Consider the following 17,536-nt stretch of genomic DNA (forward strand, 5'->3'; position numbering starts at 1 on the left):
AAAAAAAAAAAAAAAAAAAGTATTTAATTCTTTTTGTATTCCAGCTTCTGTCTTACGACAGTATACTTCGAGTATTATCTTATAGCTGATTGGTAGGGTACGATTACTATCCAGATCAGAACACCCTCATTATACCAAGCGAAATGCAAATAATTTGAAACTCCAAGAGAGTTTCTCCCTCACTGGTGAGTTAGAATGAACTCGTCGACGTAGCCCGTTTTCCTAGGGATCTCGATTATCCTTCTTCCAAGCAGCGAACAGGTCACTCTAGGGTTTCCCATCCGGCAGACTAAATAGATATACCCTGCACAACCGCCTAAGGGGGATATTCACTTTCGCTAGTTGCTACTTTTTAAATTTCATCCCAACGGTGAACCCTTCTTATCCCCTTCTACGGATGAGGTTTAATAGATAATCACCAAGCCATTATAAGAGGACTGATCTCTTATTCATCACGCAGAGTAATATCGATCTTCTCGGCTATGAAAATTCTAAACGTTCAGAAAGGTCCGACAATCCATCCTGGATCCATCCCAAGTGAATTTTAAAAATTGCGATAGCCAGGTTACAGGTTGCCAACAAAAATGAGGGTTAAACTGAAGCCAGGAACTTTTCTAATAAAGCAAGATCACAGGTTGACAATGACCACATAGCACTAGAGCAGGTTGACCAAAGGAGTTGAGATGCCATTCTCAATGCTGTTGTACGTTGAGACGCCATTGTTACTGTCGAATGCGTCAGGGGTACGGTTCGACGATTTTCATGAATATAAATCATAACCTAGAATGTGATTAAAGATGTTAAGACAGCCAGGGATCGCTATAACCTTTCGTACAGCTTTCTTATCTCTTTATCAAAGAACCTTTTCATTTTTCCCTTAAAAGGGCCACTTGTTTCCTCGACGAGGCTAGTTGTCCCTTATTGAATTCATACCGCAGTTTTTCTTTCCTTTCACTCACCCACGAGTTTCTGTGATATCAATGATAGTTTTCTTTTTTCTTTTTAATAAATTAATTTAACACTCAAATCTCCACAATACGTGTAACATTTTGTATCGTTTCTATTCGGTACGGTAGGATAAGAACATTTTTTAGGATTCTCCAAGTTTTTCTACCCGACATTACTCCGATATGTTCCCTCTGTTCTTCTTATCCTTATCTACTTTCGCTGTTAGTCTGTAAGAGGTTCAGAAAGAAGTATCATTATTCACGGACCGCAAACATCACCTTGTGAGAAACTTGCCAGTAAAGTGATTTAACCTCGACCAAAGTTGCAGAGGACTCTTTTCGTCCTCTTCTATCTCACACAGCATCTTCGCGACCTCCTCTTCACACTGAAGGTACGATGTAGAACGAAGAGGGGATCAAAGGAGCACCGTATAAGTGTAGACAGGTGTAAAGGGCAGATGGGTAAATAGGTGAGAGAAGCCAGGAAAGCATGTTACGTATGTGTAAACTGTAAACAAATAATTGAAGGTATTAACACAACAACTGTTTAGTCATCGTCATCAGGACTAAGTGACCTGAAAGCAGAGCTGGGTGACTGGTGGATCAGTAAATGTTCCGGCGTCTAATAAATTACGTTAAGGGAGGGTCTTAAGTAAATTACAAGTTTCTAGAGTGGGTGGAGGTGGTGTGGTCGTGAGTGCGAAAATTAATATGTAAATTGAGCAGGGAGTGACGAAAGCATAGATGGAAGGGTAAAAGAAAAAAAGTAACGTGTTCAAGGTGAGAAAAGGCAAATTTGAATGCTATAATGAAATAGACGTTACTGCGACACGGATTCTCATAAACTCTCGATCTTTGACAAACAGACGCCGCCGCCTCTTGGTCCAACCAACCAAACCAACGTTTGGTCAAAGGTTGCCCTTGTAAAAGACGAAGAAGAACAGCCACGAATCATCCAAGTAACTCCCAAAGATCTTTGAAGTTTTCAACGTCGTCCATTAACAGATTCGTGAAAAAGAAGATTTTAATCTCACGTATCTCAAGCAAATCTCAAAGAAACGCACGGATCCTTACTCCAATTACAAAAGAATCTCAGGCATAAAAGTTAACTGGTATAATAGTTCTTTAAAAGTTCTACTTTCATCGACCCCATCTGTATTTCGTATACATCCTTCATGTTTACCTAAGCTTGGCTAACTTATTAGTCAAATTCCCGAGCTCAGGGATACCACAGTTCGTTATCGTATCCCCAATGTCCTCTACGCGTACTCCACGTAAATTCTTAGCCAAAGAAGATGGACATCCATGATCTTAGCACGATGGAGATGAGACTCACATTGTTGATCTTGAGCTTGTGCTTATTGTATTGTTTGTAGTGGCCCGATAGTTGATAGAGAACAGCGCGGCTTCTTCTCCTGCCATAGTTAGCCGGAGGTGCTTCAGGATCGAGATTACCGTTAGCGTCTATAAAGGAACCCAGCATCAGCAACGTAAGGACATTCTATTATCTACGACAATACTGCTCGTCCAGCGTTAATACTACGAGAGGTATTAGGGATTAAATTATAGTATTTGACAATTAAAATGTTCCTACACTCACCGCTGTCATACAATTCACATAGCTGCCGGTCCTTGGTGTGCGTTATATCCTTGTGAGATGCCAGGAAGAGGACGACGTCACCTTTTTCGTTTTTTATGGGAACTATATCCAGCAGACAGTTGAACGGAGTTCCTGTAAAATATTTATTACGTGTTTAACGTTATGTAGTGTCAACTGAACGTGTGAGGAGTGAACATTGAAGTGAAAGGTGAGATTTACTTTGATTCCCTTGACTCGGTTAATGACGATCTTCATCCCAATTAGGCTTAATGGAGAATGTAGCGAAATCGCTCCCTATACGATACTTAAAGTCTTTTGATCCCCTTTGGGATTCGTGGACCGTATGTAAGAAGGGAGAGAATAGTCGATCAGTCGGAAACTAAGGAAGGATGGGTTGTATGATCAAAAGACTTGGAAACTGGATAGATTGAAAGTCGATTCACAGTTACAAGTAGAGTTCCATTCATTCCAAACGAGGTATCGATAGTGAACTAGTGAATAGTATATCGTTGAATTTCTGTTTAAAAAAAAAATATGAAATTTCGATTAAAATATTCAAGGACAAGATGTTGGATTTTTTTTTAATTCTCCAAAGTATACCCAGGGCGCACTTGTACATTATAAGGTATGTTCCACCGTAGTCCTGACAGAGGGACAAGAAAGGACTTTATTTGAAAAATTGAGCGCGCCGAATTCTACAGCCAAATTCAGTGACCAGCAAGCCAGAGGACGAAATTTTTTGACTCTCTCTAGGGTCCAGGGGATCGTGGGTCGTCGCAAAAATAACTACGACTTTTCATGGCATATCGTAAATGAACAATCCCTCGAGGGTTTCGAGGAAAGGCACCTTTTCGCGGTGCCTTGCGTTCTCATGTTTTTTTAATTTTCGCCTAGAAAATTTGGACTGTGAAGAAACAAGCCGTGTGCGCATGCGCGCGCGTTAACAACGGCAGACTTCTGCAAAATTTCCACTGATATATTTTTAGCGTAAAGTGAAACAGCCGAAACCCGTGGAAACTCTGGCTATTTACGCGCTTTAGGTAGCGCAAAGAAAAAAAATGTTGACAAGCTGCCATAAATAAACGGTACGCAACATTAGTCCTGAAAGAAGTCCGTAATAAGAAAAGTTATATTGCGTTAGAACGCGGCACAACTTTTTCTCGATTCCTTTGTTTGCTACGTGTTTACGCACACAGATCTCATATCTAAGCATGCATTCCGGTATACATGCAAACGAAAAGTACAGGGCAAAGCATAGTCGAGCGAAATTGGTGGCACTGATGGAATACACGTACACAGCGATACGTGCTTAGATATTAGATCCGTTTGCGTAAGCACGTAGTCGTTAGCACGTCAGACCTCAGGCATTTTGTTTGTGGCAGACGTCAAAGCTTAGCGCATGGCTCGACAAATTCTGACGTATACAAATAAAAATATTAATTTCTTACATATGATTAAATACGATACTCACCGCTCTTCTTGTAAAACACAACCTCCATCTTGAGTTCTGTTTTGCTCTCGAGACTCTTGTCTATCATCACCCTCTCCTCCTCCTTCGTTTCCGGTCCATAGAGGAACTTGCAGGCGCATCCTCGTTGCATTATCTGCGCACGCGCGAAACCGGTCAACTCGCAGAATCCATCGGAACAATAGACGATCGGATAGTTCGACGGAACCTGCGCATTGCCCAGGACAAAGTTGCTGTCTGTAATCAAAAAAATGAGAAAAACCCCTAAGTTTTTGATAAACTTCTGGAATAATCATCTTTCCGCTTTCGTTCACTGTCTCTTCCACTCTTCGTCATGAATAGGAAAGTTGATGTTCGGTGTCCCGCTTGTGGAACCGCCAACTCGAAAACAATTACCCTGGCGAAAGAAAAAAGAAAGAGAATGAAGCAGAGGCAAGATGGCACATATTTTAGTAAAGTTATTTTCTACACCGTCAAGGGCCGAGGATAGAATCGGGGATGATAACAACACGAAAAGGGATGAAGGTTCCGAAGTAACCTATAGAGTTTTTTTTTGGCTGACGAACCATCAAACTTTATCTCACGAAGAAACTGTATAAAAGGCACAGGTACAGTTATCTTTTTCTCTCGAATTCTAGGATAAGTCAAAATATATATTTCACGCTCAGTTAACCTCTCACGTAACAATAACTGAAAGTAAGAAAAGTATTTAGGGCCGTTAGGATACTCAGTTATATTATACAGCTATTCGCTCGGTGTAATCCTTTGGAGGAGGATAACCGAACCTACCGAGGCGCGCTGGTGGCGAAAAGGAGAAATAAACCTCGAAATTTTCCGTAATATTAGCATCGCAGTATTTAATAAAATTAAGCATTCTACTTGTTGTGTGGCGAATTGTAAAAGCAATGGTGTAAATAGTGAGTGCAAATTCTACTGATTTCCAGTAGGGAAACATAAATTGGAGAAAAGAAATAAATGGACTGCAGCTGTGAGGAGAAAAAAGTAAGTTACATAACCTCACTTTGTAGCGTCTGATGCAAGAAGTCAAACACAGCGTACACGGATACTTTTTAAATAAGTATTTCGAACTAAAGTAAAATAATTACTTTTAAGTGTTCATGGATCGCCATGGTATCCAAAGCCGTGGGATTTTATATGCAGCGAGCATTTTATCGGAAATAAAAAGTCAGAGGAGCAATTAAGCCCAAGCTACATTCCAACAATATTCCCTCCTGCATATAACGCAAAAGTTGTGGATCAAACTGGAGCAACGAAAATCGAATCCAGGCGAATCAATACGAATCCAGTATACCAATTTAAAATGTTCTCCTTTTTTACATTTATTTCTATTACAGACATGATCGTTTCACGAAGCGAAGAATTACTAAATCTGTGCCAATAACCACAAAAAAAAACCTGCAACAGGTTAGTAAAGAATTGATGAAGCTGATATTCTGGAGCCAACCAGAGTAATAATAAAAAAAACTTGTGATGAGGAGCGTCGGGTGGATATTTTTTCACTAAATTGCATTCAACCAGAAAAAAACATTTATCTGCAATAGATACATCATTAACACTAATTTTTACTACACAGAATTTAGTAGAGTTAATGATTTTTTTGAGGTAAAAAAATCATGTGAATATATTACTACGTAAGTAACCTCAAAACGTCTCGCACTATCATGAGAATATACATGATAATTATAGTTTACTTACGTAGTTCATTATATTAAATAGTAGAAAAAAAATTTCGTGCACGAGTGTATGAAGGTAATCCCGAAATAAAGGTTATTTGATTTAATTGCATTTCTTTTAATGAATCTTCAAATAAATTACGGCTACACTCTCCAAAGTTTTTTCATTTTCGAGCCACCAGATGTCGCCATCGCTGACTTGCACGGAGCGAATAGGCATTGTAGGTACAAGGAATGATATGAATGATAAATAAAGGGATTGAATCGCCAAAGACCTAGAGACAGAGAGAAAAAATATTCGATAAAACTGTTTATTCTTCAGTAGATAAATTCAAAAAGTACCGTAGCATATTGAACGCGAAGGCGTCTGCAGGTTTATTTAGTATCTTTTTTCCATGGTTGCTAGCTGATGATAAATCCCTTTAGTAGCTTAATAAGTAATCACTGTGCGCAAAGTCTTAGACTTTCCCCCTTGCCAGGGTATTAAAAATAATGTAGGTTCATCCATTTGCAGATTTGAAAAATTCTCCTTCGCTAATGTAAACTGCGCTATATCTATGCTTGACAGTTTTTGAGCTCACCGGCTATGCTTGCAACCACGTATGTATGCATTTATTTACACGATAAGTTGATGCTCGATTGCGTCATTGGTAGCGCTTCGTTAACCTGAGGCTTTTGTTCGTAGTTGAAGCCTGACTTCACTTTCTGATCGTCAATGCTCCCTCTTGGTTATATCAGCAATGGATACTATTTTTAATATCGCTCGGGGGTATCGTGTCACTCGAGATCCACCTCGAGAAGGTTAAGGGGAAGGAATGATCGATCAGTATTAAAGAACTTTTTATACATTTCTCATGCTCGCATACCAGAGAGGACATTTATATTTGCTCTGGTTTCATAGGGACGTCTGGTAAGATGTAAGGTAGTGCTTGTGAGAAGTTGACAAAGTTGAGGGGTGAAAATCAGAAGACTGTCTGGAGGGGTTACTGGTATGAAAAGACGGTTCTACGCTGGATTTTGTGGTGTAGGAATCATCCTTACGATTATATTTGACGAGACGCCAACAAAGTTGGTATTATATATTGCCACGTCAAATTACGAAACATCGTTACACACCCTCCATCTTGGATAAACAATTTTTATTATTAAAGCAGCTGGTAGCTTTCTTCGTCGGGCTTAAGTGGTTCTATTAACGGCTGGCTCCGCTCAGGGATGAGCTTGTCGTATAAAGTAAGATAATTAGTTAGGTAATTTAATTTTGACTAACCTTACAGATTGCCCGTCTTCCCTCGTGTCCCTTAGATATAAAGTTTTGCGTCGACACAGTGCGACAGTATCATCGATAACGACGAAATGTCCTTGTTATAATTCACTCCTCGAAGAGTTGCGTCAATTGTACCGAACCATGACAATTAATTGAATCGAACGTTCACTGTTTGCCAAAAGGTCACGGTGATCCGTAGCAATTAAATTTATCCGATTGATACGCGACAGGCTTTAACATACTGTCAACGGCTCGAGCAAACAATATGGCCGCCGGCCCAGTGAGTATCGCCAAGGAGGGAGTCAAGACGCCACCAGCTAAAGTCGTAGGGTGGCGCTGTGTACGAATTCTCATTAAATAGTTTACACAAAAACGTCGCCACGATATCATTTTAGCACCTTGAGCTACACCCTTCGTCGCAAGGGTAAAATTAATTATTCGAGAAAATGGCATCGTCCCAAGAGTCAACCCCCTTATTTACACGTCCCTCATTTGCTCTGTCGCAAATATATTCGAAACATAACCAAGTATGCGATGGAAGGTAAAATACTCATTCGCTATGCGTCAGACTGTAGATTGTATTAGATTGGATTGCTGAGATAAGGTACGTAAATGTTTCATTCATAATTGGTTGCTAGAACACCAATCGTCCATCTTCCCATTTTAGCTGAATATCCATCTGTGCCAAAGGGGCTCTAACCGACCATCGCCTAACTCGTAATTCGTGATTACGTCAACATAGCCGTTTACGATCAGTCGTTAACAGCCACCAACAGTCGTAGCTTCCAGCTAGCCATGTCGATTCGTCATTACTACTTAATGGCCACCGAATGTTAAGCGAATGCCTTCTTCAAGTTTAACCGGAAATTTCTACTTAACAGCATATATAGACCTGGAAACTGACAGCTATAGTCAAAAAGTGTCGCGGGCCTCGTCGAGTTTATTAAAAGCTGACAAAGACAGTAAATCAAGCCCTCGGGTAATTTGCCAGAGTGACGTATATCCCGATGCTTAATAGCTGTCGCTTATAGTTTTAACTTTATGTTAGCGATTACATGTCTGTGTCTGCACTGTGGGTAACATATGAAATATTACTACCGCTCTTGCTGTATGTTTTGTATATTCGCGAACTAAAAAATCATTGAGGCGACAAATCGTTCTTGGATACTGCAAATAATTTTTCTCTTATTTTTCTTCTTTTAAGGGTACACGGCACACCCGCATGACGCACTGGTAAACAACGACTGTACGCTTGGATATTGTGAAAAAATAACGTGAAGAATAGCGTGGTGGTTTTTGGAGCAAAAAGATTTGTAATTGAATTAAAAATCGTTGAGAGAATTTTTTATGTACTTAAATCTTAACCAAAACTTGAGATAGTTTATTCATGCAATTTGCTAAAAGGAATTTTTTTAAATTTCATAGTACCTTTAACTTATACGCTACTTTTTTATTTTATTCGTTCCTCTGTGCAGGCTTTACTGCGCTCCTCATCCACTTCCGGTTTCAGTTCCTAGTTCGCGTCACTAACCATTGGACTTGGCTCCGACCATTATACATTTCACATAAAGAGGATCAAATCCTTCATATTTCTTGGCAGGTTACAGTACGACTTTACGGAAAATCTTAACCCAATAGAATTTCAATTGTCTTAAGATTTCAAGATGATGGAAACAGGAAAGAGAATGTCTCGAGATACGAGAGTGAAAGAATGGCATATCCGACTGACCCTTCTCGAATGACCATTCGAATGAAATGAAGCGTCGAATATATTACCGAAACCAATTCCGCGGGATATCAGTTTGTGCAAAACAATTTTTACACCTCGTGACACCTACAAAATCTGGTGTACCTTCGTCCATCCTTTTACCTTGTGAACTTTGAAAATATTCCCAGTAACCTTTCACCGACTCTATTCGAAGGACGAAGAAAGTACAGTTTCTGACAAGCTTAATGAAAGAAGAAGACTTATTCAAGAACAACGAATGTCACGGGTATGAGGCGTGAAATCCCATTTGTATAAAATTTCCAAGTTAAACAAAGCAAGCCAGTACTCTCCTTTGTTTGGCTTTCCAACAAATAAAATTTTCTACGAAAGACAAGGCTCGTAAAAAAAAAAAATCGCGAAAAAAAGTGTGTACCGCCACAAGTTACCAGTCACCTTCGAGAGGTTATGACGCACAAAACGTGAATAAATCTTTCTTGCATTCGGAAAACGATGAAAAAGAAACACAGCTGTCCGATAAAAGAAATTCAAGCTTCCGGCAGATCAATACTGCAACACTTGTTTTCTCTTTGCACTGTTCCATGAGGTAGCGCACAACAACCCGCCCTTATATACAAGGGGCTGATCAGAACGCCACTTAATGGAATACAAAGGGTAACGAGTCAGGATTGAAAGGTCAGGATGGACTCAAGATTTTCTCCCCATTTCCTACGTCCATCCTAGATACGATTTTCGTGCCTTAATTTCTTTTTCTCAGAATCCTACCGTGATGGACGCCACGTTCGTAAAGCTTTTTCCCACACGCACCAATCCAGTCACGGATCATCCCCCACGTGTGATATCGAACCACGCAAACAGTAATATACAACTTTACTCGGCCTTTTCTCACGCCCTGGCATCACCCGTACGTGATATTCCCAGCGACTGGTAATATGAGGTTAGGATTCATTGGCAGCCGTTCATACATTTGCATGGTTCGCGGTTAGTGGAAAATCCGAGCGATTTGAAAAACCATCGTAATCAAGTCTGAAACTCTATTTGACCTGGATTTCCAATGACCTTAATATTTAATACGAAGGCCACAGCAATAGAAATCCCTTTTTTCTTTATTCGCTCAACATCGAAAAGAAAAAGATGCAACCTACCAGACGCCGTGGCCAAGTAGTATAAAGTGGGGCTCGTCCAAAGAAGTAATTTCGTATACACTCGTATGTACATAGGATGTACATCTTTCGAGAGTATCTCTCGCTCGAGAAAACTTAGTTTCTTCTAGGAAATTTCTTCTTCTGCGCATATAAGTACGAAAGGTCGAATGAGGTTAGGTCGGCCGGTACAGAGAATCTTCAAAGAGTGTCTACCAAGCAAAAGTATATACTTGGAAGGACGTTAAACTTCTCTATTTTTTTTCCATCTCTTCATCTTACTTCTTTATTTCTTCTTTTACAACCGCAAACGAGACACTATTGGGCAAACTCGGCGGCAATATTTTTGTATATTCGAAAAAAAACTTTTATCTTCAAGTCGTACCCACTACTCTTACTTCGACGTAAATATTATTATATCTACTACTTGAAATTTTTATGCCTCTAATTTCAACCTCCTGCGTGTCCCTGGTCTTCGATGCGATTCCCATTGGAATTCAGTGGCCGTTTCGAAGTAACGTGTAGCGAAAGTCACCCTCATGATTTACTCAAGTCTGGGTAACATGGTGTGCATAAGTGTCGTAGGCATTTTTTTCGGCTAAATTTTGAAAAATAAATAACCGGTACGAACAAAAAATGTCACGTTTATATACTTCAAGATGATAAAACTTGGCGAAGACGGGACCAAGAGTGATTACGCACCACACATAAAGAATAATATAGCCGTAAAAACCTAGGTAAGGATACCCCGAAATGGTATAATAACGAAAGCAATAAACGAGAGGGTGTAACTAGAACGAGGGTAGTGGAAGCGTAGGAGGATGACCGTAAATCGATTCATTCCTGCTGGAGACATAAGTCCTCTTACGGCGATGAATCCAGCTCTATAGACTTTACCTGATATATATATATATATATATATATATATATATATATATATATATATATATATATATATATATATATATATATATATATATATATATATATATATATATATATATATATATACACACACAAGTGTCAGACTGTTGAATCCTAGACGAAACACAGCCACAGATTTCCTCAATAATTCAATAAAATTCATTTTTATTATCATTTCATTCTGCGATTCGAGCGAGACAAATTTATTGGATATCTGTTACAGTGAGATAAATCGATTTTCCGATTTCTACCCTCATACCGAATCCAGGCTCGGATACTCCGCCGAATTTCATTATACAGACAGCATGTATAAAGGCACGATAAGAAACTTCGTCGAATATTAATTTTTCACGGGCATAAACCGCGTCGTGGGTTTCTCGTAAAATCGCGGTGAAATTTTTGCAAAATAAACATTCGATTTTACCCAAATCTCGTTTCGTATCGCAGAGTCTAAATTTTGACGACGGGCATTATTTAGAAAGGCGAATCTGACGCTCGTAACGTCAAGATGATTTCTTTTTATTAGCTTATTCAGATCGCCGTCCTGCCTCCCTTCGGTAAGGATCCGACCGCCCCTCGTCCACCCTGTGTATACCTTTTATTCCCACTTAAATTTAAAATACGAATGGAAAGCGTTTGCCGAGTTAAATGGAAAGGAAAAATAATTCGACAAATGTAATTTAAATGAATCCACCTGGTAATTTTCGAACTTTCGCTTCAAGTCACCACCCGGTATGTTATAATCTGAGGTATATTTTTAAATTGGCCCTTGCGAAATCTCCACCCCAAAAACCCATATTGGTTTTTGCATCAAATTTACTCAGCATTCATCAATCTGGCCAATCACCCTCTCAAGACTTCTTCATCCAGAAGCCAGACGGCGATCATCCCTCGCCAGACTCCACTATCGCCTTACCCTTAATTGTGCAGCTTGATTAGATTCGGGCAACAGGTGACCATCGATTTCGACCTTTACTACGCAGACACCTTTTACAGCCGGAAACCCTAAGATCCTCCTCAGGCCTGTATATCACTTTACGAAGAAGCTCGTTACTCTACGACGTTGCCACGCCTATGGGTCTTCTGTTTACCGGCTGACTAGACGCCACCAGGCGCTTTATTTAACTGCAGAGACTATAGCGCGCATGGCCGTGTATGAATGTAAATCGTTCAATTTATTGGATATATATATATATATATGTATACGTATACCCAGTGTCCCTATTAACCGAGGATCAACATCCCTTCTAATTACTTCCGCGAAAGCTGATCGTCGCGACGCTTCGGTGATCTCAAACCAGAACCAGTAGAATACTACCTCCGACAATAATTGAGCCACGGTGTGGGCTTTGTCAGTATTGAAAAAAATTACCAACCCTTAAGCTTTCCATTTTTTTTCGTTTTTTCGTCCCACCATATTTTCTCCCCTATATTTCTACGCTATCAATTTTTCTCTCGTGCACTGGATAATAAAAGCGTACGGCCAACGGATATCATGTTGAAGTTGTCTGTAAGGGGTGTTTCGCTGCATACGATTCCTGTATGTACGGCGGTTACGAGAGGGGAGAGGAAGGATTCTGTGGTGGAAACGTAATGGTCTAGCCATTATTTGCTACCCTCGTATTAATGTAGTGGTGAAGAAATAATGGGCCAACCGCGATAACGTATGCACCGATATACACGGTGGCGTAGCTGAAAAAGGTTTAATGTAGATAGAAACCCGGCTGGGGTGAGACACGCGATCCTAAGGGATTCCTAATTCTCTACCATTTGCCCGTTTTTCTTGTAATAACCGAGGGAAAGGTAGACAGGGTGTGGTCAACTTGACTCTAGGGTTCAAACAGAAAAGCTAAATCAACACTTTTGGTATTAGAATAAAGACATACCTTATTATTGGTGGTGGCAGTAGCGGATATATTTATATATATAAAATATACCACTAAATAACTAGCAGGCTAAATTGAAGCCGGTTTTTCACAATATCAAACTCAAAAAGCCCCATTTTTTTTTCGACCAGAAGTGGCAACTTTTAATTAGTGGCAGCAGCCAGAGGTTGCTGGAATACATACCCGTATAACGAGTCAGGTGCCAGTTGGTTCACCGTGTGGTGATGTAAAGCGGGAAAATTCAAATAGTTCACGTAACCAGGACGGGCGTTAATTTCAACCAACAATTGTAGTACGATTTGCAAAGCGTACAAGCGTTACGGTACGAGATATGTGCTTTTTCTCACTTTACGTTTTATTTCGACAAATTGATTTTTTTTTCTTTCTTGCGTTGCCCAGAAAAACCTGACCGTTTACTGGTGAGACTTCCAAGCAGCATTGATATCCCGACCTCAGTAATTCAAAGTGTGTTTTCTCGAAATAGATAAAGATGCGCCGACTTCAAAGGACTCGTAAAGAGAGCAGGAGCGTCAAGAAAAAAGGGCGTCCGAAATGTGGCCCTCTGTGTTTTGATGGTGGAAATGGTCGTACCTAACCTAGTACGTTACATCCAACAAATGCGAAAATTACTTTACCACTCTATAAACAGATAAGAATAAGTCTCTACAAGATCAAAGCAAAGTATATGTACACTTATGTCACTGGTAAAAGCAAAGCATATATATATATATACGCACGCAAAGAATTTCATTATGCCTGTAAAATTACTCAGTCGTGATTCGTCTATTATTATTTCAAGTCCGACGCGACAGGCCAATTCTCACATTAGCTGAAACGAGCGGCGACAAGTTTAGCGCCGAGCGGCCGAATGTTCTATCTTTGGTAACCGATGCTCTATTTCGAGACGGAGCTTTTCCAAGAATGCTATTAGTCCGTGCGGGTTCACGTACACGGAAATACCCGAATAGACACGATTGAGTCGACTACCTTCCGAGGAAGAGTATTCGGTGCATTAACCTTGGCTAGGGGATTTCCCCTAAGGCCTTTAACGTCACTAGACTCTTACGAGTATGCTTAGTCAAATGCAGAGTAGAGATAAGAGTGATAAGGCAAGTCTTATAGAGAAACAGGACTCTCGGAGAGACAGAGCTCACGTCAAGTACCATGCAGAGAGTGAATGAAAGGATCTTGAACTACGCAGCGAATACATGGATTATCGGTATACGTAGAGTCCTGATGGCTGATAAGCATTCCTTATTGATCGCCAGTACTTGGCATAGAAGGAACCAAGCAAGGAACGGTGGATGGAGAAATATAAGGCAGCGAGTAAGCTCGATAAGGTTCCACGGGAAATAAATGAATCGTGATTGTTCAGTCGGCAAGGATTTCAAGGGAAAGGGAGTAGGACAACCATTTTATTTTTCACCAATTTGGGCCCCAAGACATTTTTTATCGTCACGTACTAATCCCGCGAGATCTCGACGTTCTCGTAATAAACGTCCGAGCGATACCGCGGTATCGATAAGTTACCGACTCCTTTCGATCTTCCATTAATTAACATTAATTATTACCGATTCATTGAAACGAGGGGAGCATGAAAAACTTAATGAAATAAAACATCCTTTCTCGTCCTTTTTTTCTTCCCCTTTTTCTTGGTTACCCTATACATTACTCATTCACCAGTTTCATCCTGCAGCGCCACGACCGTGATAACGCTGTCTCCTTTTTCTCCTTTATTCGACCTAACCTCCTTAACCTGAAAATTTGACTCCGGCGTTGGCGCCGGTAGACGAGGTAAAACAGAGTCAAGACTTTGCTACGTTCTGCGAAAGTTAACGTCCTGTCGAAGAAACAAATGCTCAGCGAGGCGTGCTGGAATTAAATTGAAAAACCGTTGCGAGCCTCAGGTACCTGGAGCGCATTATAGAGGCAACCATGGTGAAGAATGTAAAAGCGCAGAGTCAGAGGATACGAAACTTCCACGTGGAAGAAGGGCCTATAGCTAAGACACGGAACTTGACACGCGAGACGACGAGATACTTAAAATATTTTAAAACCGATTCGTCACAACGTCCCATGCTAAATCATTGTATAGAAAAACAACACTCCGAGTTCTTCCACGCTATTACTTGTGACTTGCCGATTTGAAATTTCTACCTAAGCAATGACTTTTAAATTGATATTCCTACTATATTTACATTATGCGTTACTCTATTTACGATTCGAAGCTTACTTCAGAGTCGTGGTACACCCTGTATAAACACTGCCGAAGGTTTTGGCTTCGCTAAAATTAAGCCTAAGTCTTCAAAGCGCTCGAACGACCGAGCGACACGACGCGTCGGCTGCTAGTGCCTTTCGATATACGTATATATACCTATGCACGTGCACCTTCGTGTACGCGCTTCGTTACGATGGAAATTCGATTGACCGTTACGGAAACGAGATTTCGACATCGAACGCAGCCAACGTCATAACGTTTTACCAAGATAACAAGCAGCCAACGATAGCATATAAACCATACAGGCTTACACGCGCAGGGCGTCACGAACCATATCGACCCTAACGATTGTCAATAACGAAAATTTGAAGACAGACAGTCTCTCGCTTCGCTCTATCGAAGCTCCTAGACGTTATGGAACAATTTCACATTGGAAACGACAGGGTGAGTCATATCCCTGGGAAAGAATGCCCGTCACGAATTTCGCCACCTTTTAACCATGACCCCGACGAGGACTCGAATGAAAATGAAATAGAAAATGAAATTTCATTCGTTTAAGGGCGCGTGTAACTCAGTTCGCGAGACCCCGTTACTTTGTTGGGTAAAATGACAGGGGTGGAACTTTCGCGATTCCTATACGTCAGCAGTGACGGAATTTTTCGTTTATTTTAATATTACGAACGAGGGCGAGTCAAGAATTCGCAGGGTACATTTAGGGGATGCTGCTGCTAATGGGGTAAGGATGTTTACGCTACTTCGGGCTGTTTATTTACTGGCGTGTAACGGTTTTACGTGGCGACTATTAATTGCTATCATTATTTCGGGTGGCCGGTACCAGTGACCAATGTGTACCAAAGACGGGAATGGGGTTGGATGTTATTACAGTCTGATAAATTCTCATGAACGTTCATACGTGAAAAATTTTCATGTATATTTATATATTTAAATAAAGATCATTGTATTCGGTTAATTTACTTAATTCTACGACTACCCCTCTCCCCTGCATAACCTACAGGCCCCCCAAGGTCTTGATAAATATTTTTTTATGGATTCTGTCATACATTAAAAATACCTTGTATGGGCGCTGCATGAAGCGAAGGGATGACGAGATCGAGAACCTTTCGAAGGTTGTCCGAGGATAAAGGGGATGACAAAAAGAAATTAATGAATCTCGCGAGAAAAACGAATCCGGAGTTCTGAGGAGCTCTTTTTCTCATTCAATCTTTCACCTCTACCACCTACATCAAAAACCGTTTCGTAAATTGCATGGAAATAAATGACTATCGTAACTCTTTCGTTAGTATTGTCAGAAGAAACAAAAAATACATCAGAATGCTCAGTATTTCGAGAAATTGGGAGAATGTCTTTGATAAGGGCAAGAAAAATCCCAGCGCATCTCAGCTCGAGGCGGTCGCGTCACTCGCCCCTTTCTCATAGACAGTCTGTCTGTGACTCCGGACACACATTGTCAGCGGCGGTATGATATTAAAGACAAACGACTGTTTGAACAGTTGTCAACTATCCCTTAGCCCAGTTGGCAGGCTGCCAGCACACTCGGTACGTGTCTAAAAATACTACAACTTAAGGCATAGGTATCTCGGGTGAAAATGCTTTTTAACAAGTGATGTCCGTCTTTTTTTTAAGTTTTTCGCGAGTCCGCCGTACTTAACGCTTCGGACTGTCAACCGCCAACCGTGACTAGACGTCCAGCGACGACTAGCAACCGTATTCAAAACTGTTAAAATAACACAGGTTAAATGCTCGGTACTAAATTTACACCAGAGTAAAGGATACAAAAGAAAATACATAAATTTCATATACAATGCGTACATTACTAGTGGTATACGTCAAGTGTTATCAGAGATACAATTTGAAGGAGGACAAAAGGTTACCCAGGATAAGGACAAAGGACCGTCACTAGATCATCCCAGTCCCGTCAACCTAATTAACCGGCCTGTTTGCTACTCCCTCGAGAAGATGACTTGAAGCACTGGGAGAATCAGCATCCCCCTAGGTCACATTTACTATTAGATGCCAATTAAACAGGAAACTGCCATCCCTAGTCCACTTGGGGCGACTCGATTTCTCCAGCCACTGTAAACTATATTCGACTTTCCTAAGCTGACGCCGAGACAACAACGACTCGATGACCTCGTTAAAGTAAGGAATTCTCGAGTACTTTTCATCCCTTCTTATCTACGCTTTTACTTCGTCTGCTTTCTCTGATTGCAGAATATATTTATCTTTCTCGTGTATTAATACGTTCCAGTACGGTCATTCCCAATGGCGACCTCACTGCGAACAAATTATACGCAAAACACTGTTATATTGTCATAGAGTCGCTGTTGCTCCACGGTATTAACTAGAACTACCAGAGTTCATTGGCATCCGCTACTATTAATCCGATAGAAATAGGTTAGGGGATGGATCGATATCGCGGCGAATATTTCCCCTGCCCCACGGTAATGGCTCGACTTCATTGCACATTTCTTCGTCGACGTTTGCGTGCGGCTAGAGCAGCCGCGTTCCACAAGTGATGAAAAAAAGACATCGAGTGCTAGTCATCTATTCGGGAGGGATTCCAAGGTGACTCTCTATAGGTTTTACCATGAATTTATTTATTTTTTTTTTATGGGAGCAACGGCGCCGTCCGTGGCAACAGGGGCC

The 17,536-nt window shown here is 40.7% G+C and overlaps 1 protein-coding gene across 4 annotated transcripts in view; it reads right to left on the reverse strand.

Annotated features, from left to right (window-relative positions):
- The window catches only part of LOC107272555 (potassium voltage-gated channel subfamily H member 8), a 31,286-nt gene that overhangs the window by 11,068 nt on the left and 2,682 nt on the right, over positions 1 to 17,536 (reverse strand). For 3 of the 4 annotated variants that reach the window (XM_015749818.2, XM_025089730.1, XM_015749817.2), the window contains exons 3-5: positions 4,019 to 4,252; positions 2,548 to 2,679; positions 2,284 to 2,411 (exon numbers count right to left, since the gene is read on the reverse strand). In XM_015749818.2, coding sequence (XP_015605304.1) covers positions 2,284 to 2,411; positions 2,548 to 2,679; positions 4,019 to 4,252 — 494 coding nt within the window. Of the gene's footprint in view, positions 1 to 2,283; positions 2,412 to 2,547; positions 2,680 to 4,018; positions 4,253 to 6,976; positions 7,245 to 17,536 lie in introns of those variants that run through there. The other variant, XM_015749820.2, reaches the window with a different exon arrangement.

This window comes from Cephus cinctus, unplaced genomic scaffold (genome assembly GCF_000341935.2).
Source record: "Cephus cinctus unplaced genomic scaffold, Ccin1 Ccin1_scaffold1184, whole genome shotgun sequence".
Taxonomy (NCBI): Eukaryota; Metazoa; Arthropoda; class Insecta; order Hymenoptera; family Cephidae; genus Cephus; species Cephus cinctus.